This window comes from Aplysia californica, unplaced genomic scaffold, assembly GCF_000002075.1.
Source record: "Aplysia californica isolate F4 #8 unplaced genomic scaffold, AplCal3.0 scaffold00170, whole genome shotgun sequence".
Lineage (NCBI taxonomy): Eukaryota > Metazoa > Mollusca > Gastropoda > Aplysiida > Aplysiidae > Aplysia > Aplysia californica.
Genome location: NW_004797440.1, coordinates 968,552 through 996,546, shown reverse-complemented (window position 1 = coordinate 996,546; position 27,995 = coordinate 968,552). Strand labels below are relative to the sequence as shown.

The window sequence follows — 27,995 nt, the reverse complement described above, 5'->3', positions numbered from 1 at the left end:
GGGAGAGAGAGAGAGAGAGAGAGAGAGAGAGAGAGAGATAATGGCCTACGTCACAGCTCACCAATGACACGTTTTAGTAGCAAAACTTGTAACAAGAAAATAATTTTATAGTGAACACTTTTTTTCCGCTAAAAACAGTTCTCAAAACATGCGTTCAATAAACATAATGTCGCGATTTTAAAAAAAGCGATATTGTCTTAGCTGTTTAAATTTAAACCTTTTATTCAAAAATCTGTAGAAACCACCCACTGAAATTTTAATGAGTATAAATTATAGAGGCTAAGGCTAATTTCAATAAAATGAGCCCTATTCTGAAAAATAGAAACACCTCAATGAACACCAAAATTATGAAAGTTCTGAAATGCTTTGTATGGTCATCTCTTCTATTTGGCTGTGAATGCTGGACAATCACTAAAGACAGTGAAAACAAAATAGAAGCAACAGAAATGTGGTTTCTTGGGAGACTGCTGAGAGTATCGTGGAAGAAAAAGAAATCAAATGAGGTAGTAGGATGATGAAGCCCACGTGGGACGCTCAATGTTCAAAACAATCAGGAAAATGCAGTTTTTTGGACACTTGAATAGACATTAGTGTTGAACATCTAGCTCTCACTGGCAAAATTGAAGGCCCCGACAACATATTTAGGGAACCTAAACAAATAGGTAACTGAGAGTGAGAAAGATCAGGGAAGCATAGCTTTTTTTTAAAGAGCATCCGAGCAATAGGAATGATTGGAGAACCATGATCGTCGATGTCTGTCGCAGATCTGGCACTGGATGATGATGATTTATAGAGGAATTTCCTAGAATACAGCACATGTGTTTACAAAAATATTGATCTGTTAAGACAAATGGATACGAGTCATTGTGCAAAAGCTGGAGACTAATATGTTGGATGGGTTAGGAGATAATGACAATAACTTGCACCTCAAATTTTTACCGCACTATAGTACCGTCGTTTCGACTAGAAAGGTGAGGCACATTCCAGAGTCAACTTTTTTTTCCCCAAACACGATTTTGTTCTTTAAAGAATGCCGAAAATGATAGCCTACTTTTAAAAAACCAAACAAAATGTCACAAAAATGGCAGTTGTTTTTTGACAAACTGAGACACGTCTTCTGCGCACCAATGAAGTTCTGTCCTCAAGTCACGAGGCTTGGCTTGTGGTCGGTAAAAGTTTACCGGCAGTCCTTTCCCTTCTTTATTATTGTAAGGTAGATATCATATGTTGTCAAAATGTGTGGAGATATCATCCCCAACACTGATTTCATCATAAAACACCAACTAAGCTTCACATGAAGTTTACTCTAAAATCAGAGTTGCTCAAGATTATTCAGTTGATGGGTGAAGAACAGAAATCTTAAATTATCCATGGCTCTAAAGCAGGATATCGTTTTGTTTGGGAGTTGTGTGCTTCAATGTCGTCTATCCAGTCCATGTTAATATCTGTAACTTTATTGTCAGTATTTTTCAGACGTTTTTAATTCCCCCCCCACCTTTTATTTTACCAGCACCTTTCTTTTTTTCTGGATCAGAGTAGAATGTTTTGTCTTTTACCAAAAACTCTTCGAACATATTCCCGTTAATCTATGTTAATAATGGGCTCTTACTGGATAATGTTGAAGCTGTTTCTTCAGTAGGGCTATAGGATTTCACAATATGATTTTATAGAAATTTATAAAATTTCATAGACCTATCATTCACTTCATCCTTGATTGTTTTCAGGAGAAAGCGGATACAAAAATTAGTTTAAAGATGTTACCTCTTGCGAAGAAAGAACAACGGTGATGAACACGGGTGCTGAACATACATTATTAGCTAAGGATTTGTCACTGTTAAGCAACTGAAGAACAAGTACATCATGTACTGTCAGAGTCGTTTGCAATCCATGTAACAATTAAACAAAACTGTATCCCCCGTTTATAGAATTCCTTTCAAGATTTGGACCACGGGCAAAACCTCCCAAAGAAGATGCAAAGCTAAGATTTAGCCTGCATAGAAAATGAGTATCATCAAAGATTAAAAATTGGGATTATGAAATCTGTGCAGCTTTCCTTCACAAGGCGTGCTCCACGCAAGTTTTTTACTCCTAAAGATTTTTTTTTTTACCGCATGTAACATTGCATCCTTGTTGGTTAAAAGGATTGTTTTATAACGATAATGTAATAACTTGTTTGTTTTCATGGTACACTATTAATTTACTTTAAATCATAATTAATGGCTTTAAATTCCCCTAACTGGAAAAAGACTTCTGCTAAGAGCTGGCTGTAGTTTTATATTCTTACAAGTATATTATGAGTCTCCATACTGGCCAGTCTAATACCATTTCAGTAACTGTACCCCCCCCCCCCCCCCCCCCACACACACACACACCTCTTTCTTGTACATAATAATGCTTTCGCTGTATGCTTATTTAAGGAATATCGGAAATACATAACATCAAGTTCAAAAATTGAAAATCTCTCATGTCCATCAAACTTTTATTTTGTCCTACGACCAACAGGAGTGGCCAGGAGACAAAAATAAACATTTGCCCCACAAAATTTACCTTTTCCTGCAGTATTTTTCATTTCATTACATGTAACAAAAAATTCATTTGGGCTTGCTGCACGACTGCACGATGTGTTTTTATCATGTGAATTGATAAAGGTAGGGCCAAATGTGTGAGCGTAAGTTTGTGTCAATAATTTATCCTCTTGCGAAGATTCATGTTTCACTTTCCCTTGTAAAATGTCTGTCATCCAATGAAAAAGTAAAAGGTTCTGTTGTACATTTTAAAAATCACCGGAAAGTTGAGTTTCTTTGTACTTATTATTTCTGTTCCAATTTGTCCACAGCATACCCTTTGGTGAACAACTTTTTGATCGCTGGCATGAAAGTGCAAATGCTAGGAAGAATTGAGTGACGCCATGAAACCAAACCAAGTAGCTGCACACGTTTAAAAAAAGCTAGATCTATGTGCGGCAAAGCGAGCGTGCGGGTGAGTGAGTGCGCGCGCGCGCATCTCGCGTCTAGCATACTGTTAGTACTGTGTGCGTGCACAAGCGTCTACTGCATGCAGACGTGAGTAAATTCCAAGCAATCTAAGCGAAAAAAAGGAGCCTAATTTTCGCTCGCATGGCATTCTCCAAGACACGTGCATACTTAGTATAGGTGTCTTTTGACTACAAATTGTAAGTGAGATGAGCAATCACTGTTTACCCAGTTTGTAACACTGGATACTGGACATGAACTTGCGACAGAAGCAACGCTCATGAGTCATTCTCCAGATAAAAATGGAAGCGACCCATTTGTTTATTTTATCTAGGCACTTGGTCTTACATATATAATGTATACATGCAGTCATACATAGCGGGGCTGGCTGTATAATGGGATACCTCCGATTGCCATCTGGATCAGCAGTAGACTAAAGACAGACTGTGGCCAGTCTTACCTCATCTTTATGTAGTCTTGTATGATTACCATGCCCGGGGAAAATAATAAGCACCATTAGCAACTAATAGGGGAGAGTGGGTAGAAGTTGCCCACCAAAAATTCGTTTTCGTGTTTTAAGTTGTAAAGTAAAAACTAATAAATAAAATTGAACCAGGTTTGTTTCATTCGAAAGGTTTATTCAAGATCTTAAAAAGAGATTACCATTGCAAAACATAGGAATCAGAAACACCTGAGTCTGAGCTATATTTAATTTTTACACGCATGGCACAATGGGGAGAAGTAGCCAGAGGCGGAGAGAACTCACCCATTAGACCATGGCCACATAGATTGAAGTCAAACTTTCTTTCATTAACTCTATAAAACACGTTCAAACAAACAACTTAGATCTAGATTTTCTAGCTTCGTGAAACAAGGTTACAAAATGCTTATTATCTCCACAACAGTCAAACCTCCATGCAATGCAGATCCTTCCTGCATTTTGGAAAGCCAAAAAATGTATGCTACGTCAAAATGTCCCCGTTATTATGTTAACTTGGGTGAAAAGGGTGCATCAAGATCTTTTATGTTGTATTGAGGTTCGACTGTATTTAAGACACATCTTTAATTACTTAAAGTGTTTTAACAGAGATTAATTTCTCCAAAATTATTGGGAAAAACAAGTTCTCCTTTTGTTCAATTGGTAGTTCCACGCACATTTGGCTCGGAGAGAATTGCTCTCACATTGTCAATATGGACTGTTGACATGTCTTTCACTGTAGGTTTGATAAAAATAGGTCCACCTTTTCTCCTATAAAAGTCAATTTCCACATCATCATCTTCATCCCTCTCTTTCGTGACCCTTCCAATGTAATAAGACAAGTTCCTCTTCTTAGCAAACTCACCCACTGAAACATTCTCTACCACATCAAGCTGCAAAACACTCCTGTGTGTACGGTAGTTATTCTCGTCTCGTCTAAATTGAAAATTTAAGCACCTGTCACTCTCGGTTCTGCGTAAGACAATTCAAGCAAATCGAAGAAGACACCTACTGTGTGGCGGTCGGTTAAAACCAGTAGCTCGTGCAAGGGATAATGCTTCAGTTTGTCTGAGGCTCAGTTATGGGCGGCACCTCATAAACCCGAAGAACCACTCTCTTCCAGTCATTATTTCCTCGTCCCATTTGGCTGGATACGTCATTCTATCTGCTATTGTAACTGTATATGGCAGCTCACGTAAGCTTTCGGTGTCAGCCCATGAAACAGCTTGGAACACTGGAGTAGGTACTCTGCTAAAATCTTTTCCTGAGCAGCATAGAAAATCATCGAGTGTCTTTACATGTAGTTGGGCTAGTTTTCCCCATCAGCATTGCTTTCATTAAAGATGTAATCACTTCATCCATGATGAGTGCAGGTAGGTGATTATAGGATTATTTTATCGCAGAGTGTGTTGTTCAGTATAAAATGAGCGTATCTGATTTTTGAACGAAGAATAATCAATACATTCAGTTTGAACTGCCCGTTGAATAGAATCTAATTGATTTTGGTCGTCAAAATCACGAAGCACTTCACAGTGTCCCAGCATGTGCACAAAAGGAAACAAAACTTGATTTTCATTTAGATTAAATTAGATCTCTCCTGCAAGGAAAACGACAAAAGTGAGTTTTATTATTAGGGCCTATCTGAGTTGGGCTTTGGCTGCAAATTTGTCAATTTTGAGAGGTGGACTAGTTCTCCCCATGGGCGAGTTCTACCACTCTCCCCTATTAAGCTTGATAACATGTGCAGCTCCAGCAAAACTTTAACCCTTTCGTTGCCAGAGGGTATGCATTCCTACTGTCAGCATTGATTTTCAGCAGAGCTCGTTTCCCAGGACAGCGGCCTAATGTCTCAATGATCTATATCTAGCGCACTCATGACATATTTTGGACACTGGGTCTTCGATTGTACCGTCACTTTCCTCCCATCTTACTAGGGCATGGAAATTTAGTTTCTTGTACACAGATAACATCAAGGGTGTGTGAGGTCAAAAGATGGGAGAGTTCTGTCTGGTTTGCACGCAAACCGCGAATGTTCCACTGAAGAACTGCCATTTTTATTTATTTGGAGGGCACGGGTTCGGTACATTTCTTTTTGGTCGTAGGTGACCATTGTGTCTGTTTGGTTTGGCTGCGGTCACGGTGGACCTCAGCTTTTTTTAAAGGAGAGTGTGGAGGGGGAGGAGGACCGGAGTCCCAGATGCGGGTAGAGGAGTGGGAGCGGGTGCGAGGAGTGGGTGGAGGGGCTTTATTGGATGAAGGGGGTTGGGATGGAGGTGGTGAGGGTGGTGGGGATGAAGATAAGCGTGGTGAGGATGAGGATGAGAGTGAGGATGATGTAGGAGAGGATGAGGATGGTGGTGAGGATGAGGATGATTGTGAGGATGAAGGTGGAGATGGCAAGGGTGTTGGGGGTGAAGATGATGAGAGAGATTTTGGAGGGGATGAGTGGAGGGAGCGCTCCATACTCCATGTCCTCCGGGTTGTCGTGGCGCTTTTTTGGTTTTGACTTCTGTTGGACACACATGGTGTTTTAACGTTTAGGAATTTTACCGGGTTTTTTCCATTGTCAGCTGTTTTGGGGCCTGCCTTTGCGTTCGTCTTCTGTGTTGATTCTAATCCCATCGGGAAGACTGCTGCCTTAGCCTGGGCAAAGGTGCCTCCGAACTTCGCTCGGGTGGGTCAGGATGGCTTTTTCTTGTAAATACTTGGAACAGTCCTTTGAATATGCTGGGTGTCCTCCCTGTTAGCAATTTGGGCACCGAGAAACTGACGTACAGGATTCCTCGGATTCACCCTCCTTACCACAGCGAGGGCAAACAGCATTTCGTCGGTATTTTAGTTTAGTGTGCCCGAAGCGCTGGCAATTAAAACAACGCATCGGGTTTGGAATATAGGGTTTTATCGCTAGTTCCGAGTATTCTATTGTCAATTTGGGAGGTCTTGGACAGTCGAAGGACAGTATCCAAGTGTTGGTGCGGATCTCTTTCCCATCTCGCAGCACTATGACACGACGAGGGTGGGTGACGCCTTCAAGTTCTCACACCATTTCTTCCTCCGTACAGCCGTCCAGGTCACGGCTCTTTACAACACCCCTGGAAGTATTGAGACTCCTGTGAGGCTCAACACTTACAGGGATGCCGCCAAACGATGTACATTTCCGTAACTGTACGGAATCGGCCACGTTGGCAACCTCCACCAAGAGGTCGCCAAAGCCATGGGGGGGGGGACTTTTTTGGGTCTGGGGATGCCACAGGCTCTGAAAGCTTTGCCAATGGCAAAGACGCTTAAAGATGTTATCTTTTTTGTGACTCATCGGCTGAGGAGATCACCAAATAAGGTGACCATCCTAGCGATGTTTGTCTAGGCAGGTCCCAGATACTGACATTGTCGTCCTCTCTTAAACTTTTTCGTTCGCCCGGTTCAGGATTCGCATCCGCTCCTCCTGACAGGGACTGGTTGGGAATAGGGGTAGGGGGAGAAATTTTTGTCTTTGGATCCGTATTATTGGTTTTATTCATCTCCAAGGCTCCCCATCCGCCACCGAGTCCAACAAGGGGACACCGCTCGGAAGTCCATAGCTGGTGTCAGGGCTACCCTAGAGGTATACACCCAATCGGACGGCAAGAAATCTCGCCTTCCAACCAAGATTAGCTAAAAACCGGTTCTATGAACCGGTCGCAACCGATTGAGAGCAGTAGGCCGCTGCACCCGCCCGTCTAGACCGAATCCAGGGCCAAAATGGCGGGTTGGTGAGGAAAGCCACACCTCAGCCACCAGGATCCTCTTCTCCGGTCGTACGGGTCGCACCCCACGGTCAACAGGGTGCCTCGCGTTGCGGGGATTTGGGGTCGATATTTTGCTGGACGGGACCTTCGGTCGACAGATCGGAAAGAAAGATAGGTGGACAGTGCTCGATTTGTCGCCTTTCAAAAATTATTGCTGCTTCCCCAGTTGATCTCATCATCAAGTGATGTAGTAGTAGAGCTGATACCCCAGGTAACAGAACTTGTCCACTGTCTCAAGTTCCTTGTCGTTCAGCCAAATATGACCCTGGTCTGCACCTTCCTGAGTAAGGATGACTGCTTTCTAAACACTGGTGACCAAGCTGAAGACCTTGCATGCTGTTGATGGACGGTCCATCATTGTTTGTAGGGTTGATTCACCGTGAGCAGCGTCACTGGGTCTGAACATTTTGTGTTATTGTCTCTGACTGAGAGATGTTGTAATGATTGGCTTTAAAAAAAATGATGGGTAGGGATGTTTTGGTTGACTCTTTTGATTTCTTTTTCTGTTTTGTGGTAGATGTGGTAGACTCTCTATTGGTTCTGTGATGTGATGCATGATTGAATTTTGTTTAATTCGTTTCTTTGGTTTCCATGTTTCTACTAATTTCCTGTTTGGGTGGTTGAGACACATTCTTTTGGTTATGTCATGTAGCTCCAAAACTGCTTTATCTCCGCGGATTCCCAGGAGTTCAACATTTGAAAGGATTTCACCTGCAGCGGTAGGTGTGGATCTCATGTCACCATATGAAACGAAGGGCATTATTTTGGACCTTGTCAAGGGTGTTGCAAGTAGTTGTACTGCACATAGTGAGCCGGCTATTGCTATTATATTCAAGGGAAGATCAGACATAACCAAGGTATAGACTCACAATAGAGCCCTTTTTTTTTGTTGCTCGACATGGCATTGGACAGAAAGGCGAGAGCCCAGCCGTTGCTGGGTCGATAACAACAACAACAACAACAACAATCTGTACATACAACAACGTCTTATCTTAATCCACTGAAAATTTGAAGGCTCTAGCTTGAATACTTTTTGAGAACAGCTGTTTTTAGTCTTGTCACCCAATCAAAATCATGATTTTTGAGAAAAATGGTTTTCAAAGTCAAAGAAAGCTTTCACAAGTACTCTACACACAAAAACAGACCCAAAAATAAACTCTTAAGAATAAAGTGTAACAATCACAGCAACAACAGCAATGATGTCTTAGATGCCACCAAGGAATCCACCACCTTCATAGATTTTCCCCTCTTTTCTCTTCCTTTTCCTTATCTCCTAATGCCTCTTCTTCTTTTGCTTACATCCGAGAAGGGAAAACGGAATTAGTGAACTTTGCCAATCAAGCAGGGCAACACAGAAAAGTTTTTTCCGTTTTCACTGCACAAGCGCCGAGATGCCAGAGCTGGCCGAACAACAACTTTGAGATTGCAAATGAGAACGGAAAAAATTAGGCCAACCACATGGTTACCCAACCTAATCAAAACAAAGAAAGTGCATTTGCATAGGGGGATTCCTCTTCCGAGTAGTCGATCTTTTTTACTTGTATAGAAGAAACTCTTCGATAATCAGAATCTTCAAAACCCAAGCTTTTCGCACTGTATAATTTGTCTATGTTGTCAAACAACAGAAAATCAAATTTACCCTACTAGGGAAAATGTAATTTTTGTGGTATAGCGTACACTCTCAGGGCAATTTTTGGAACACCCTAAAGACTTGCTTCCAAAACATTATTAAAGCACTTTTCCATAGGGATACAAATATGAAATATCACATTCAAATCAAAGAAGTAATAAATCAAAACTTTGAATTTTTCATAGTTTGACCCAAATTTGTTCCTTTGTAGGTCAAACAGTTTTTCTGACTCCCTGGCAATTCCGCCTTACACAGGTTCAACTACTCGACTGTATATAATGGCCAACAGTGGAAACCTGATATAACAGGGATGGTGGGACAAGAGAAAAAGTCCTGTTATATCAGATCCCTGTAAATCAGAAATGCAAGGGAAGTAAATATTTGTGGACTAATCCAGCTGTATTTATTCATGGGTAGTTTCATTTGCCACAAGTACCCACGATTAGGGATTTTGGCCTTGTGGCAGGCCTGCGCAAGACACATTACGCGTGCGTGTAGCTAGGCTTAAGGCTAGATCATAGTCTGCAGCACATCACAGACCTCTCTCACTTCACCCACAGCGTGTGCTTGTAGTGGCGTGGCTTTCATGGGCTTGCTATATCACTGCACTACTCTCTCTCTCTCTCTCTCTCCCTCTCCCTCTCTCTCTCCCTCTCTCTCTCTCTCTCCCTCTCTCTCTCACTTTTTACACATTGTTAACAAGCCTAGTCCCTGCTATAACTGATTGGGCTCCGATGAGGCCCTGTTATTGCTGATAACTTTTAATAGAGAGACAAAGAGTAGGAAAAAACAGGGATTTAAAAAAATTCCGGTTATTACCGGATCCCTGTTATTACCACACCTGTATATATATTATTATAATGAATTTAACGAATTGTTACTATCATTCAATGCAGAATGAACACAATTATTTGGTATATTTGGTACTCAAATATAAAAACAGTTATATCAGGGTCGTGTACATTTTATTTTTCATATATGGATCAATATTTCTTCGCTATTTCTCCCACAGCTAACAGTAATGTTTTCAGACTGAAAGATGAAAATAGGCTGACATTATGCACAATCTTAATACATAAAGTTCTTATCTTTTAAACGAACATGCATAATTTGACACATGAAAACTTGAAGCAGGCTTTCTTCTCTACATTCAAATCAGAAAGCAGCTAAAAATATCAACTTCTCAGCATGAGTAATGGATTTTTCACATTTGGAACATACATATGGCCTTTTCTTTCTAGTGACTGTAGATTATTTGTTGCTCTGAATCTTTTATACGTTTCATACTAAATAAATCACCATAAATGATGGGCTCTGAAAGAAAAATTTAAGAAAAATGAGTACACCAGCGTACCTTTGAAATCGGAGCATAACTATTCAGTACAAGTCAATAAATACTGCTTTTATAACTTAAAATCATTTCAGTTTAAAAATCATTTCAGTTTCAGAATCAGATGTGTGTCAAAAGAGCTCAGCAATTCCCATTTTAAAAGCATAAGAGGCACATACATAATGTTGGTACAGATAAATTCTTTTTTTCAAACCAGCAAGTCAAACCTTCTACACCTCTTAAACCAGTCAATTTCTCATGTATGTTTAGCGTAAACCGTAAACCCAAAAATCAACAGCATAGTTTAGCCATGTGATAAGCAAAATAGCAGTACAAAAAACAAAGCATTCTGTTCACAGTCTCAGCTCAAGAAAAAGATTCTTGCAACCTGTTTTTCCATGACTTTTTCCTGTGCCCTCATAAATGTGTCTTCCTGGAAAGCAGTATGGACGACCTAATCCTTTTTCGTATCAGTCTCCTGTAAGAAACAATAAAATTATAGTGAAACTAGCCGCTCCCATGCCTTTAGCACATATTAGCATCAAGCATTGCTTTTGACTGCCATTGCAGTCAAGACCAATTGACAAGTCTCGCAGGCACTTTTTCAGAATATCTCTACCGGTTCATTTTTCTTTTTTTTTCCTCTTAATCTACCCCCATGGTTAATTTGTTTACGACTGAAGAAAATTAGGTTGAACCAAGAGAAAAATGTCTCAAACAACCAATGGTGTACATAATGCTCATATACTTTGAATACTACACATTTTCACAATAATATTTGCATTCTCATACGGCACATATCCACACTCTACAGCATGCTCTATGCACTTTACAACTACTATTAACCCAGCAGATCCTAGAACGCTCGGAAATCTATCCACACTTCTCAGGTAGGAAGCATACAGTGTATGCAGATGGCAGCTAAAACACTGACAAACTGACATGATCTTTCGCTCTCTATCACTACAGGTTGCCACAGTAGAGTGCCCTGTATTTGAGCAAGGTTTATCATGTGTTGATTCTGTGACCACTCCCTAAACGTTGTGCCACTGACACACACTTGATTTGCATTTATCCACGCAACTTTACGCTTAAACATAATGCTACATGACAGCAAACGAAACCTACAATTTTGTAAATTCTTAAACTCAAAATCATGAATATAAAGCTCTGTCATGCTCTTTGGAATACTGAATTCTACCTTTGTTAAAATTTTGAGGGCTTTACACTTTGCGGTCACTTAGCGCAATAATGCGATGGTGAAAATTAACTGTTCCTGTCACCTGGCGCATGCGCCAGGCCCAAGAAGTCCACTGCAGCGCTCTCCTGGCTGGTTGAATAGAAGGGGTATTTTGTACTGCTGGCTGTGTGACTGCAAAGTCTTAAGAGTGCATGGTTTATTCATAAAAGTGATCCATAGGTCGACCCTACCGAAATAAAATATATTATATGGATTAAAGGGTTTGGAGGGGGTTCTCTTGAAAACACCACATGAGGCATACTTCAGTAGCATTACCCTGGGAGCAAAAGGCAAAACGAATGTTTTTTCCCTTTCATCTCAAATGTTGAGAGCCATCTAAAGCTCAATCCTCATCTATCCTGCTTCCAATCCTTCAATCTCACAGAATCATACAGAAGGCGATTTTTAATCAAAATGACCTTATTGAGAATTTAAAGAAGAAAAAAATGCAGCAAAAAATAATGCGTGAGGCATTGTACGGTGAAATCAGGCGCTCATCAAAATAATGAAATACAAGAAACAGGCATTTTTCCACAAGTTTCGCCATTTTTGGGGGGCCAAATTTTGTTTTTTGGCCCAACACTTTTAATGTCTGTATAACAACACATTTTCATATGAATTTTACTGAAAAAGGTTGATTAAAGGCACAAAATACGTAAATTTTCAGTATTCAAGGACTCTCATGCAATTGAAAGTTCCAAACTTTAACAGTCATTTTCTTGTAATTTTACCTCTGAAACCAGGTGAACTCCACCCCCCAACCCCCCCCCCCCCCCCCACTGTTCAATTACAAATATCTCCACTTCTATTCAAGATAAATGAGTATATTTTGCATCAAACACAAGGCAACTAGCTGCCCCCAAGAGCTTTCAGATGATACCTATAACTCCACATACCCAAAAATTGACGAGCGCCCGATTCCACCGCATCGTGACATAAATGTTACTGTATTTTTCTTTGAAATCTCCTTGTAAGGAAGATAGTTACTGTATTTGGGCTGTATATTAATCCTTTCAGATTAACTATGTTTGGAAATTGGATGTATGTAATCAATCCCAAGCTTACATTTATCACTATAATAAAGTCATTGAGTTCAAACTACACTCAATAACAAAAATTTATAACATCTATAAAACTTCTACAATGATAATGAAAGCTTATTTTCCTCAAAACAGATGAGGACCAAGCAGATGTTATTGACAAACCACTCACCGGCTCTCCATTGCTCTTTTCTTCATCACCGGTCTCACCCTCATTCTGTAAAAAAAAGATTATGGTTATATTTTCAAAAAGATTTGGAAAGAGCATGATATAACAACTCTTCAGCTACTCTACAGAGTAATGTATCAATTAGTAGTAGTAAAAGAAATGTTCTTTCACCACTTAAGTCCATTCCTCTTTTAAACATACCCCCATCATGAAGGCAATACCTGTGAGTATTGCATAATATACAGAAATAAAAAATTACTTGTGCTCAGCATAAAGTTTTTAATCTCTAATAACGATGTAGGTAGTGCGTAAAATATTTGAACAAAATTTTCAAGAGTTGGACAAACAGTTACTAGACGAGCCCCATAAAAGAGTGGCTAGTTTTTAGTCTCATTGATGTATTCCTAACAACAAACTGGTAGGAGCATAGGCAACCCATAGAACGAAACCTAATAATATCAATACAACAGGAGCAAAGTGTAACTGTGAGTGAACTCTATAGGAGTAACGAGTATACTGGACCTCCACATTGGTTGAGCTGCAGTCACTAGTGAGTCAACAAGATAATAGCCACAATCTTATTTTACCAGCTAGTTAGATTGTTCTTCCAACAACAAGTGTGATCAGCAGCCACAGTGATTGTCAGTTTGTGTTTGTGTTCCTTTGTCAGAACATGTTTCTTGGCATACTACAGATCGAGATGCATATTGTCATAATCTTGTTACTTTTTATTATCATCATATTTTTTCTAGGAAGTAGACTAAGACAATAATGATGTAAATTTTAAAAATGAAGTATAACAAGTAGGTCACAGGAACCACATGGTAGCAACAAAAGAAATAAAATGTAACAAAAAAAAACAACCCAAGTTCGAAGGAGGCTGAAACTAAACGACATTTATGAATAAACTGATTCTCAACGAACCAGGATTTAAAAAGTCATCCAGAGACAAAAAGAAAAGTTACCTTTAGTTGCCCGTCAATGTTTTTCTTATTCATTTGATCTGTTTTAATATTTGAGCCTTCAGTCTCATCAGGACTCCCAGTGAATATTTTTAATGTGTCATCTTTTTGAATTTCCATTTCCATGTCCTGTTCAATACGCATAGTTCATAATCACAACAGCTTTGCATTTCAAAACATTTCAAAACACTTATCATATTATTGAACTCTTTCCGGACGTAGTTTTTTGGGGGGTGTAGACGTAATTAACTTGTGGCTTGATTTGGCTACACAGGTGGTGTACAAAATAACTTTATATAAACATAACCATCACTCAAAACGTAACATATGATAAATGAAATGGAAGGAAATTGAATGAGGAATACATTCCAACACGAAACGAGAGTTGCATTACAAAGGTTAGAAATGGTGATGGTGATAAGAAATTTTAACTGAAAAAATTACATTCACCATACAAGTGAAAGCAAATCAGCATTGCTATCTTATCAAATACAGGCCAAGAGCATAATCTATAAATTTCTGAATGCGCAGCTTTTTATTTGAAAGCAATATTCCAATTTTTGTTAGAGTTATGATATCTATACTGAGTCCGGTTACATCGTTTTGTTGATGCAAGACCCCAAGAACTGATTCACTCGTTTTTCCCCAACCCACGCTTTGACAAAGTGAAACTAGATGTTTTCGTTTCCTAAACCCTTTCCAAGTTTTCAATAACAATAAAAAGTAAAATTTATAAATGACGGATCATGTTAAAACGAAACAATACTGAGGCACCCTATCACAGCTGATATATCGGCGGAACGTCCGCAAGGGGTGTGGACTCGCGCTGATATGTCTGTGATACGTCCGGAAAGAGTTAATTATGACTATTCTTTGCGTATCAAAAAGTATTGCTTATAGAGAGAGACAATTTTTGAGTTTGAATTTAAAAAACAAACAAATATGACTAATCAAAGAGCCAGTGTGTCAGTATCCAAAGACATGCTTGTTAAATATTGTTGTTTATAAATATTTGTGAGCGAGTGTGCATTTGAGTGTGAGCATGTATGCCCATTTATGTGCGTGTGTGTGTGTGTGTGTGTGTGTGCGTGTGTGTGTGTGAGAGAGAGAAAGAGAGAGAGAGAGAGAGAGAGAGAGAGAGAGAGAGAGAAAGAGAGAGAGAGAGACAGAGACAGAGACAAAGAGAGAGAGAGAGAGAGAGAGAGAGAGAGAGACAGAGACAGAGACAGAGAGAGAGAGAGAGAGAGAGAGAGAGAGAGAGAGAGAGAGAGAGAGAGAGGAGGGAGGGGAGTGGTACCGACATATTTGGTTTAAAAAATGACCATGAAGACACAAAAGAATCAAAAGGCACCTACCAACAACATCGATCACTCTAAAAGTATATTTTGCATCAAACACAAGGCAAATGTTGGGCATTTGGAGTTATAGGTACCATCTGAAAGCTTATGCATTTGCCTTGTGTTTGATGCAAATGAAGTTTATTGCAGACAAAATCAAAAGCAAAAAGTGTCTAAAATCCCTCAAAAAGTATTTCTCACATTTTTTTCGACTTCAGCAAAATCTTGACTTGGAGTTGGTTGTTTTTTCTTCTCTGCTTCAATGATGCTAAAAAACTCTGTCTCTGCCTTTTCGTACAGATTCTCTTCTTCAAAAGGCTCTTCTTCTTCTTTAGTCCTCTCTCCATCCTCCCCTTCGGCCTATGTGGCAAGAAAAAAATGAACCATTCAAAAAATTACATTCACCAAACATGTGAAAGCAAATCAGCCCGATTTGAAATGGTAAAACAAGATCATGAGAGGTAAATTTACAGAACAAGATATCATAAACTAAAATTTGTTTTCCTTATTTTTAAATAAAATGGTGTCAAAGTGCGGTGCAATCAGGCACTCATCAGTTTTGGGGCATCCTGAATTATTGTTATAATCTTAAAGCCTGTTCATTTGCTTTGCTTTTGGTTCTTTTTTAAAATACTCATCTATCTGGATAATTTTTTTTTTAAATACTCATCTATCTTAAATAGCAAAGCCTAAAGGACTCTTCTGACTAGACACCTTCTCTGTCGAACAAGTCTCTCCGGATTGTGTCGCGGAGCGTTCGCACCACGAATGAAGTAGGAAAGAATTCTTAAGTATCACAAGAGATGAAGAGATACAGCTGCACATATTAGGAGTCAGCAAAAACCCATTGGATACAGTCTGGACAGAAGCAGCTCAGCTCGGGGGAACAAATATATCGTATTTACAGAAAAGTGGGAAGACATGGGATAAGATCAAGAGGATAGAGAAAGGTGGAACGTGCTTGTTCATGGCCTATACCCTGGTGCAGGGTGAGAAAAATAATGATTATGATCATGAATAAAAGTCAAGATCTTTGCAATTGAAGGTGTTACAGGTAAAATTAGCAAGAAATTTGGTTGACAAGTTTGGTGACTTCCAAAGCTTGAGAAATCTTGGAAACTGAAGATTTATATTTTTTGAGCTTTTGATCAATGTTTTTCAATAAAATATACAGGACTATATTTTGAAATGAACATAAAAGGCATTCAGCCTCAAACAAAAAAATTGATAAAAGCTGCCTATCGGGTGGAAAAATGTTATTTTCTTCAATTTCATTATTTCGACGAGCACTTGAATTTCCAACAAGGCTACATGATAGATTTAACAAATCCTGATGATAGGTCACTTGAACACCGTTAAAATACACAGGCATACAAATAAGCTTACAGTTTGAATTCATCTTCCCAGATCCTTTAAACTTTTTTCAAAGTCTGTACATCTAATTACTCTAATTCTATTTGTCATTGAAAAGTGAAACAAATAGAACACACTGGACAGTTTTGGCATTGTCATATTAATATGAAGGAAAATAATGGAAGGGCGTCACATATATTTTGACAATTTCATCATTCAAAAAAACACATCATGTCAACACTTTAACGACATACTTAGAAAATTGGTAAAAGTTTGCAATGCATTCTTCATCCATTACATAATATCCAAACACAAACATAATTGCAAACCTCAACTTCAACCACAACAAATCTGTAACAAGAGGAATTCTGTAAACACAAACAATTCTGGAGCAATAATTTTCAAGCAACAATAATTTTCCATCACTAAAAACAAGAGCATTAACCTTGGCAGCTTCATCTTGTTTACCATGTTCTTTTTCAAGTTTTGCTTTCTTTTGATCTCCTTTGTCATCTACCTGTATGGCGAAATACCTGCTATATAACTGTTATTGACAGGCAAATAAGTGTGATCAAATTCACAGAAAAATCATTGTTAAGGAGCGGACTTTAACCCTGGAAATGTGACGGCCCTGCATACGGAGAGTGTGAGCTGGGCTACCTAGGAAACATGATGGCCCTTTTTATAAGTCTGCCCTACTTCTACCAGGAAGTGTGCAGGCCTTATATAAAGCACTACCCTAGAATTACAAAGTTTTATCTGCTCAGTACTTAGTTTCAGAAATCTGCCATTGACATTAAAAATGTTGAGCTTCACAACATGTCAAGCTTTTTTATTGCAATTCTTTGAAAATCTTGGTAACAACTCCAAATAATCTTACGATTTTGATAGAGCAGATAGAACATTTGGTCTCTGGCCTCATGGTCTTAGTGAGGCCAAAAATGTAAGAAAGAACTTTGTAATAATAAGGTAGTGAAAGGCATAGACCCTGACCTTCCTTTTATGGAAAATTTCTGTGTTCCTTACATGGTAAATGATGTAGTAAGTTGGAGGTCAAAGTTAAAATATTGACCAATGAGTTTGCAAGTTCTTTTGAATTTGTAGTGCATTCCTTGGCCAAGACATTGATTGATAAAGTGATGCCATCCTGTTGAACAACTACACATTATGTGTTATCACTTGTTCCACTATATTACTTTGCTAACTGTTCGCTTCATTGCATTTTGTGCTTTGTAATTGTTTCATTGATTATAATTTTTTCATGCCCCATTCTAAGGCTATGAGAAAAGATAATATGTTTTTATATATATGTATATATTATATATCTTTTCTCATCTGTTGAGCTGTAAATGGTTGTTATTCAGTAGAACGTAAAAATCTCAGCTGATACTCCTACCAAACCCCCATGTTTTGCTTTGGCGTCAGGGAATTTGATTTACTTCCGGTGAGACGGTGCACACTTCCAAGGATTAATAGTTGCTCTCTCTCTTTCTCTCTCTCTCTCTCTCTCTCTCTCTCTCTCTCTCTCTCTCTCTCTCTCTCTCTCTCAATGAGTTAAGTATTGATCTGTTTTAACATTTGTAGTGATATGGGACTGTAATGATATGGGACACAATCCATAATCCACTCCAGTTGCTTGTCCATTATATTATCAGTTGTTTCCCTTTCATTGTAAACACTCCATGAGCAGTTCTCACATTGTCTTGAGATTCAGGGCTTCTGAGAACAAAGGGTCTGGGGTCTATATAAAGCTGTGTCTGTGTCTCTAGTAGTTTTTGGGCCATTTTGACTGGTGAAGGGAACCTTGCTACATGGTGTCGGAAGTGAGTGAGTGAGACAGAAGAACCACACGAGAGTAGGATATAACGTGGAGAAACCTCACGGTAAGAAACATGACTTTCAAACCACCAGCTAATTTTAACTTTCATGAATCAATAGCATGGGCTTCGTGGAGACAAACTTTTCTTAGGTTTAGGACTGCGTCTGAGTTGACGAAGAAAAGTGAAGAAGTCCAAGTTAGTAGCCTCATATATATGCAATGGGCCCTGAGGCAGAAAAGGTTCTGTCTACCTTTGGTCTCTCACAGGATGATAGCAATGTTTTCAACACAGTTCTGACCAAGTTTGATGGGTATTTCAGCCCAAAACGAAATGTAATTCATGAGAGAGCTCAGTTCCACAAACGTTGTCAGAAAGAAACAGAGACCATAGAAGAATACGTCAGAAGTATATACGAACTCTCTGAGCATACAGCTTTCCCAGATAAGGACAATATGATTAGGGATCGGCTAGTCCTGGGTATTACTGACAAAGAATTGTCGGAGAAACTTCAGTTAGAGCCTGATTTAACCCTTGAGAAAGCTATCACTATGGCAAGACAAACAGAAAGAGTAAAGGCTCAAATCAAAGAGCAAAGATTGCCAAATGTCGATGCCATTCAATCCTTTGGATCGAGAACCCTCAAACATGGGAGTGTGCAAGGGGGACCACACAGAGGATCCGCTCTGCGGGGACGCGGAGGAAGCAGTGGCCAGCAAGACGTGCGTAATTGCCAGTACTGTGGGGGGATCCCACGGCAGACGACAATGTCCGGCATATGGGAAAACATGTACAGAATGCTCCAAGAAGAATCACTTTGCCAAAATGTGCCACACAAGAAAGAAAATCAACGAAGTAAAAGTGGAAGATGAAGAAGAGGAAGAAGCATACCTACTGTTAATAGAAACTAAAAGTAATGGAGCACCATGGAAAACAAAGGTAGCTGTCGGCACACACAAAATGCAATTTAAGATTGACACGGGTGCAGATTTCTCAATCATGACGGCAGAGACGTTCGCTGAGTTAGAGCCGAGACCTGTTCTACAGAAGACCAAGATAATACTCAGAAGCCCGGGCGGTGTTTTGAAATGCCACGACAAAGCAACTATGAACTTTACAATGGAAGGGAAACAACTGATAATATAATGGACAAGCAACTGTGGTGGATTATGGATTATGTCCCATATCATTACAACATTCATAACAAATTAAGTTAAAGTCCGTCAGTGTATTTACCTTTGATCCTTCAGTCTTGCCTCTCTCTTTCAGACGAATTTCTTTGTGTCGAGCGTCCAAAATCTTTTCTCTTCGAGTCTCCCTCTCAAACATCTAACAAAAAAACACCCCAAAATACAAGTGAATAAACATTAAAACAATATTTAAGTTGATGTATATGTATCAAGGAAAACGCAAAAAGTAGGGCAATAAATGACTCTTCAATATGTGAGCTAAGGTCAAGGACACAAATGGAAAACTATGTATGCATGTGCATCTCCTTTACACTGAAACTAAGGGCTCTTAAGAGAACAATTAAGAATGGAGTGCCATTTTGTTTAAATGTCAAAAAGTAGTTTTGACCTTAATCAAATCATGAAACAAAAAATATGCAACTTTGTAGAAGTAAAAGGGCTTAACTTGCGTGTAGTGAAGTGATTATTTACTGTTCTATGAGATCTCAATGAAGTTTGATGCCGATACATATTACAGCACAACTGTTGATTCCAATTGGTCACATTACATGCACACCTTGTTGCCAGTAAATCAAATTTCACATCAAACCTGACTGTAAAATCAATGTGAGAATGACTTCAGACTCCTCAATAAAACTGTGCACCCTTTAAATGATTCTGAACCACTATTAATTTTTTTAAATTCGAAAGTTAAGTGGTTGGGAAGTTTTAGGCTGCCTAGGTGACGAACTTTCCCAAATATAATATTATAGATATAGACCATTTAGGATGCAGTTTTTGACTGCTTGTCGGGCTGAGAGGAATACAACATCCCAGCAGAAAGACCGAGACTCTCAATAAAAATTATCTCTGCACAGAAATTTAACTCAGGTCTTCTGCAAGAGCCAGAGAAGCATATATAAACGCTACACCATGAATCTGTAAAAAGAGAGTACTTAAGATAAGTATAGAAATAGTGAAACTTACTGCTGTGACCAAGTTTTTCTCATTGCGAGCCATTGTGTACAGCCCCTCAGACAGTTCCAGTAACGTTGTTGTGCCATCATGTGATCCTGCTGCGACTAGTTTGCCTTGTTCCTGCACTCTTAGGCTATGCAACGGTACATCGCACACCTTCAAAAGATCACAGAAATTTAGTAAAACTTACAGACAAAATCAGTAGGCCTACTCAACTACTGGATAAACAAACAAAGAAAAACATCCCAGTTCTGTCAATCTGACATGAAACTAGTTAATTGAAATATTTTATATAATTAAGTTTCATCGATTATAATTTTTTAATGGCCCCTTCTAACGGCTTTGAGAAAAGATGCTGCATCTCCAGTCTGTCGTAGGAACATCGGAGTAAACAAATTAACAATAAACTCCACCATGTCATGCCCAACTTGGGCCCACAAAATCCTCTCTGACATAGCAATACCTCCTGCTTGGAGATAAAAAATCATTTTGTGTCTGCTGCAATGCCAGTGTAACAATTCGGCACATTCTAATACAGGGTCCAGACTCTGGAAAAACCCGCAGAAATTTTTTAAAATGCACTTATGTTTAAAATTTATTCTCCATCGTTGGTTCCAAGAGAGCTCTTGATTTTATAAACACCATTGGCCTCTACAGTAAAATATAAATATTGTTATTTTAAACATATTAATTACTACTTTTAAAACTATTTTTTGCCAAGTATTTTTAAATACTTCAACTATTTCAACATTGCAAAGAAAAACCAGGCCACGCAGTGAACTAACGTGGAAATTTCACGTGTCCAAGGAGCTCATATGATCTTATGAAGTTGCAAGCAAAATTGTGCCCATTCACAATTTTCCCACTACTCACAGCTATTCAAAGCATGGCATAGCCATTCAAATGGCCAGTGATTTTTGCAGATAATGGAGTTTTCTCTCATTTTTTTTCAATCCTTTGTCAAATTAAAGCATAGTACATCTAAAACTATTGAGGTAAATACAGCAATACTTTGTACTTGATGATTACGAGACAGAGAGATAGGTGAAACCAACAAGAGTAATAAAATGTGCCACTAAGAAGTAGATCTATTCACTTCTATTCAATAATATTCACTAGTCGCATGAATAGCTCAAGGGCACTTGACTTGTGATGTTCAATGAATGTTTTTCCAAGAAATAAAAGTAGGCTGTTGAAATCAGTTTCTCTTCCCCCTTTTGAAATTCAAAGTGTTATGAAAGGTGATCTGACACTATCATATTGCACTGCATGTGTGCCAGAAAATCATACGTCCAATTTATTGCACTGTGAATAATAGTGAATACATATAACACCTGAATGTAGCATGTAGCAAAAATTATTCACACATGATATTCGAATAGCATGTATAATGACTTCACACTCTGGAGCATGAAACAATTTTTTTCTTCAAGTTGAGGGGGTGGGGGTGGGGGGAAGGCAGGGTGGAGAGAAGTTTCTACTACTTAAATCACTGGAAATATAATTTTTATTACAGGAAGTACAACAACACATCTGCCTCATCAAAAAGGGGCTTCTTTAGATATTCAATGGAAGTAGCCTAGAAGGAAAAACACATTATCCAGTAAGTCTTGACATGGTTCCGGGCTTTTTTCCTTCATCTGGTTTTCATATTGCACCACTTTCCACCCTCTCAAAGTTATCAAAGGTATGTGAGGCAGCTTGGTGAAATCAGGCACTCGTCAAAATAATGAAATCGAAGAAACTGGCATTTTCCAGCTCATTTAGCAATTTTTATTTATTTATTTAATTTATTTTAGCAGTTTTTTGGTCCAATACCTTTTATGTCCATTTTAAAACACATTTCTGTGTAGATTTTACTAAGAAATGTTGATCAGTGGCACAAAAACGTAATTTTGCAGTGTCCAAGGACACTAAAGCTTTGGGAATCACTTATAAAGACTATTTTCTCACTTATTTTACATCTTAAACCAGGCGACCCTCACTTCTTTCAATCACAAATATCTAGACTTTTATTTATAATAGATGAGTATTTTTTCATCAAAAGAAAGACAAATGACCAAGCCTTAAGATGATACCAATACAGTAGTCTCCGCATAAACGCACGCCCCGCTCAAATGCACGCTTTCGTCATCTGACGGCGTTTTTACTATATAATTTAGACGTACAAACGCACGGTCACTCCCTCTAAACGCACGCTTTCGTCATCTGACGGGGTTTTTAATTATATAATTTAGACGTACAAATGCACGGTCACTCCCTCTAAACGCACGCTTTCGTCATCTGACGGGGTTTAATTATATAATTTAGACGTACAAACGCACGGTCACTCCCTCTAAACGCACGCTCCGATCCGCGACACACGCCGACAAGTTAAGCTTGGCAAGGGAAAATTTCCACTACAACCTGCACAGCCTAGAATTTACCAGAAAACCGGATATTTGGTCAGAGTGCCCCTCCCGCCGTACAAAGAGAGTGATGGACTGCGTTTACACACCCTACTTTCCACTGACGCACAGGTCTCGGTCTAGGGCTGGTCGGTTAAATGTGTGTGTGAGTGTGGGGGGGCTGAAATGTTTTTTGATTGGTCGTTGGAAATGTATCTTTGATAGAAGGTTTCTGACTGGTGTTTGAGTTTGAGTGACTGCGTGTAATGTTTAGTTAGATCTAGGATCTTGGCCTGATGCGCGACATGCGTAAATGCCGTAAAACACTAGACAGGCCTCTATAGGAATAAAGATTAGCCAAATAAGCCTAATAAGCTGCGCTCGAAGAACTTATAACGTACTTGTTCAACGAATCACAAGAGAAAATGTTTCTCGAGGATGATTCAGAATGAATTTACGGTCGGGGGAAGTCGCTTGGAAAGCCACGTGGCTGGTCTGTCGTCTCTATGACTAGATCTATGACTATATCCAACAGTTTCCTCTTAGGCTGTCTGTTCCCGACGTTTATAGTGCAGATTCATTACATTGAGTTTGTCTTTCTCCCCCCCCCCCCCCCCACCCCTTTCAACGCCGTTGTATTCTTAAACTCTGTCGGGGAATCCTTCACAAAACAGTCACGTGTCGTCACATTATCAGCCCAAAGTGACCCCTACCCCAAAGGGAGGTCACTAGAATATCAAGGCAATGAGATGACTGCGTCCCTTCCTCCCCTTGCAAAGGTTCATGTAAACGCACGCTCCGTATAAACACACGCTAAGGAGCCCTCCCGAGCACCGTGCGTTTAGGCAGAGACTACTGTAACTCCAGATGTCCAAAAATTGCCAAGCGCCTGATTCGCCCCGCACCGTGACACATAACATTCTAAAAGTTCTTTTTAGTGTCCAAAGCAAAAACAAATGCAGCTTCATTCCAATAATACCTTTGAGTAAATCCTAGCTTCAACCTGTCAACTTTCACCTGCATATATATAATATATACATTGCAGAGAAACCAAACTATAATAATATTGGCAAAAATTTTCTGGTGTAAAAACAAGAAAGACCAATTCTATTTTTTACACACCTGTAATGTCAAGGTTGGGTTATTCTGCTTGAAAATGATGTCCCAAACATCCAGAGTGCCATCCATTTTTGTGATGAAGAATACTGCTGGCCGGATAGGACTCCAACAACCGTCTGTCAGGTATGATGAGTATTGTCTGAGGAGATACACAAAGTGAATTCAAAAGTGACCCAGACATCAAAGAGGAGCATGATCAAGGAGGTTATTTATAGTAATGGAGGCTACTCTGTGGGAGGCAACCCATGCCTGATAGAAGCCCTCTCTCGTAGCGAAACTGTGGGCAACTGGCACTGTGCACTGTCCAATTTTTGCACTGAAAGCTATATATTATGGGCAAAAAGGTTTTGTTTAGTTTTAGTATAGTAAGGGTTTTACGGCGCTCGCAACTGCATAAGGTCATATGAGCGCGCGAAACACAAGTTAGTGGCATTCACAAAAGTTCACTGCACAGCTTGATTCTGGTCAATATTTCAATTTAAAATGCTAAAAATTCAAGGTTAAAAAATTCCGTGGTGTAAAACAACTTTTCAAATTTTAACAGTGTTATTTACAATTTACCGTAAAGATCAATGGCCTTTATAAAATCAAGAATTCTTCAGGGATCCACGACAGACAACAAATCTGGCAATTTTTTGCATTTAAATTAGTACCCTCGGATCTCTCCGAAGTCTGGACATTTTGTTAAGACGGGTCTTATGGTAAAATCTGTGTCGCATCCGAACGGTTTCTCATCTCTCTGAAGGAGATGTTTGTGGGTCAGGGAAGTGTGTTCTGTGCGTAATTGAGTAAAAATGACTTTGTTTCTTCAGAAGAGGCCCGAAGGTTTTCTTGGACATAATTTGAGCATGATGTTGTGGAGTTCGTTATTAATTTGTTTCTCCCAATGTGTCTCTCACAGACTGGAGGTGTACTTTTTTACTTTATTTTTAAAGTCAGTCTGTGGGAGAGTCTCTGTCATTGATCCCAGCAGAAGGGACTAGGATTCCTTCTCCAGGAGATCCACCTACTCATTTCTTAAGTAGCCATGCTAACACAATATTTCCCCTGATTTCAGTCAAAGAGTGTACTTTTTGTTGTTACCTAACTATTTTGGGGTATAAAAGTGTGTAGTTTGTAAGTGAAGTGATGCAAGACAGAGAGTCAGAAAAGAGAAGGAAAGATTTGTTGGGGAATTTTCTACGGAGTCCAGAGCCATGTCAATGGCAGTGGCCTCCACAGAGAAAATAAAGGCTTCGGGATGAAGTGTCCTGTGGTGTGTGCTGTTAGATGATAGGGCAGCAGCGCCCACAGGTTTTATTCTGAGGTTCTTGAGATTAGGCAGGTGAGTTAGTAAAAATACCTTACACCTGTGCAGTGTTTAAGTGTTCAACACCCCAGCAGAAAGACCGAGATACTTGATTTAAACAACTTTTAAATAGGCAGATGGCTTTCCATTGTGTGCGCTATGCAAATTTGTATCTTGGCGGGACAAGGTCTAGAGTGTAAGTTTCTCTCTCTCTCTCTCTCTCTCTCTCTCTCTCTCTCTCTCTCTCTCTCTCTCTCTCTCTCTCTCTCTCTCTCTCTCTCTCTCTCTCTCTCTCTCTCTCTCTCTCTCTCTCTCTCTCTCTCTCTCTCTCTATATATATATATATATATATATATATATATATATATATATATATCTTGTTTTCATACTAATCAGACACACCTAAGCTTATTGAGCTCAATCGGTCAATCAGACTTATCTTATGTTTTTAAATCCATTCATCTTATTACTATTACTGTTGTCTAAGCGTAGATATCTAAGGGCTCCATATTTTTAAAATAAAATTAAATCAGTACTTGACTAACAAAATTGATGAATAACTTCTCCCTCAAAGAAAGTGTATTAAAAACGACACCAAACCATATCAGGTAAAGCAAAGTGGGTTGGGTTGGATAAGAGTTAGGGTCTCCTTTAACCCTATCCATACACCCTAGGGTCATTTTGCACCCCCTCGGTTGTATTCTTCACATTTTAGATAACTTCTAGTACGAAGATCTCTTTGAAACTTTCAGTATTTCTCAAAAAAGTTTTTGACAGACTGCTATGTAAAGCGTACGGATCGGATTAAAGAGTAAATTTCCTCTCTGGGAAGTGGTGGCACAGAGTTTCCCCCGTCGTATGGATAGGATAGTAAAACACGATGTACGGATAGGGTTAATAGAACTCTACCTGGTTTAAATCTGTTATAGTAGTTTCCACATAAGATCCCACCCTTTATGATCCCAGTTCATTTAAGATTTCATTGTTAAAAAAACAACAACAAAATAAAATAACAATTTTAGTACACACAAAAATCACCCCTAAGATCCCACTCTGAAGTCTGAAGGGACGAAATACGTTAAGTTCCCTCATTTCAGATCATACTTTGCTTCATAGATCATGCATATGCGATCACATCTCCGCTCTAAACCTCAATGAGAAGTACAACGTTTGCCCAAGACCTAAGTACCTAACGCTAGGGTATGAACTGTTTGACACTTTTCATTTCTCCGAACACCTCATTATGAGCCTACCACCTGAGCTTACAAGGCACAATTTGGTAGGTAGGGCTAACAAGGCCGCTTCAGACGGGGTCACATTGAACTGTGATTTCTGAGTGGGGGCCCATGTTGGTAAGACGGAGAAGTGGATTATGTGTGTGTGTGTGTGTGTGTGTGTGTCTGTGTGTGTATATGTGTGTGTGCGTGGGTATGTGTGTGTATGTATGTGTGTGTGTGTATGTGTGTGTGGGTGTGTGTGTGTGTGTGTGTGTGTGTGTGTGTGTGTGTGTGTGTGGGTGTGTGTGTCTTTCTCTCTCTCTGTCTGTGTGTGTCTGTGTGTGTGTGTGAGTGTGCGTGCGTGCGTGCATATTGTATCTGTTTGTGTGTCCACAACACAATGATGATTTACTGGGGGCTCCACTTTGTGAAAAACAGGAAACAAAATCATTATGGTCAATAATATTATTAACTCTTTCCGGACGTAGTTGCATTGGGGTCTTGACGTCCATTAACCTGTGACTTGATTCAGCTATACAGGGAATGTACAAAATAACTTCATAGAAGCATAAACATCACTCAAAACGTAACATATGATATATTAAATTGAAGGAAATTGAAAGGAGAATACATTCCAACATGAAACAAGGATTAATTTTGGACATAAGTATGCATTAAAAGGGTTAGAAATGGCGATGGTGGTGAGAAAAATACATTGTGATGGAAAAATTTACACACACTAAACATGTGAAAGTAAATCTGCATTGTTATCTTATCATATACAGGCCAAGAGCAGACTCCATAAATTTCTGAATGTGCAGCTTTTTATTTGAATGCAATATTCAAATTTTTGTTTGAGTAATGATATTTATACTGAGTCCAGTTAGATCATTTTGTTGATGCAAGACCGCAAGAACTAATTCAATCGTATTTCGCCACACCGACGTTTTGACAAAGTGAAACTAGATTTTTTTAGTTTCCTAAACTCTTTCCAAGTTTTCAATAACAATAAAAAGTGCGTATAAATAGTGGATCATTTTAAAATGAAACAAAACTGAGGCACCCCATCGTAGCCGATATATTGGCGATACGTCCACAAAGGGTGTGGACTCGCGTGGATATATTGGCGATACGTCCGGAAAGAGTTAATAAACCAAGACAAATTATTAGCAATCAGATAAAGCTGACATCAACTCTCTTTTGTTCACTGTTCATGTATGCAAAGGCCATTCACTTTCAGTCTTACACATAAAGCTAGTTATGGCACTAGCCTAGAATCATGCTATCATTGTCTTAAATTAAATAAAATTTGTCTCTCACCATTTCTTATCATAATTAATTCTTTTAGTATCTTGAGAGAAAAATTATTTCTCCTGTCTGTTCGATAATTTTCTGTACCGGGGGGTGTCGCGGGGAGACACAGGCGTCTGTCTGCAGCAAGGCGAGTGGTTCGGCTTTTGCGCGAGTGCGTAGCTCTTTGACCTTTGCATACATTTTCCCCGCATGGCTGAGAAGAGATATGCCTCTATAGGTGTTGCAGTCTTTCTTGCTGCCCTTTTTTCTTCCATATTGGCACCCCTATCGCATTTTGCCAGAAACTATAACATAAACTTCTGAAAGAAATAAACAGTCCTTATTCGACAGTCTTTTTTCCCCCCTGTCTATCAATCGGTCCGTCAGTTGATCACAAGCTCTCTCTCTCTCTCTCTCTCTCTCTCTCTCTC

At 39.2% G+C, this 27,995-nt stretch overlaps 1 protein-coding gene across 5 annotated transcripts in view; it reads right to left on the bottom strand.

Annotated features, from left to right (window-relative positions):
- Positions 1–9,812: 9,812 nt before the first annotated feature.
- The window catches only part of LOC101858024 (dynein intermediate chain 3, ciliary), a 35,639-nt gene continuing 17,456 nt past the window's right edge, over positions 9,813–27,995 (bottom strand). For 2 of the 5 annotated variants that reach the window (XM_005098002.3, XM_005098003.3), the window contains 8 exons: positions 23,770–23,905; positions 20,270–20,416; positions 19,350–19,442; positions 16,742–16,813; positions 15,145–15,303; positions 13,610–13,735; positions 12,648–12,692; positions 9,813–10,673 (listed from right to left, as the gene is read on the bottom strand). In XM_005098002.3, coding sequence (XP_005098059.1) covers positions 10,650–10,673; positions 12,648–12,692; positions 13,610–13,735; positions 15,145–15,303; positions 16,742–16,813; positions 19,350–19,442; positions 20,270–20,416; positions 23,770–23,905 — 802 coding nt within the window. In that variant the 3' untranslated portion in view covers positions 9,813–10,649. The remainder of the gene's footprint in view (positions 10,674–12,647; positions 12,693–13,609; positions 13,736–15,144; positions 15,304–16,741; positions 16,814–19,349; positions 19,443–20,269; positions 20,417–23,769; positions 23,906–27,995) is intronic. The other 3 variants (XM_005098005.3, XM_005098004.3, XM_005098006.3) reach the window with 3 other exon arrangements.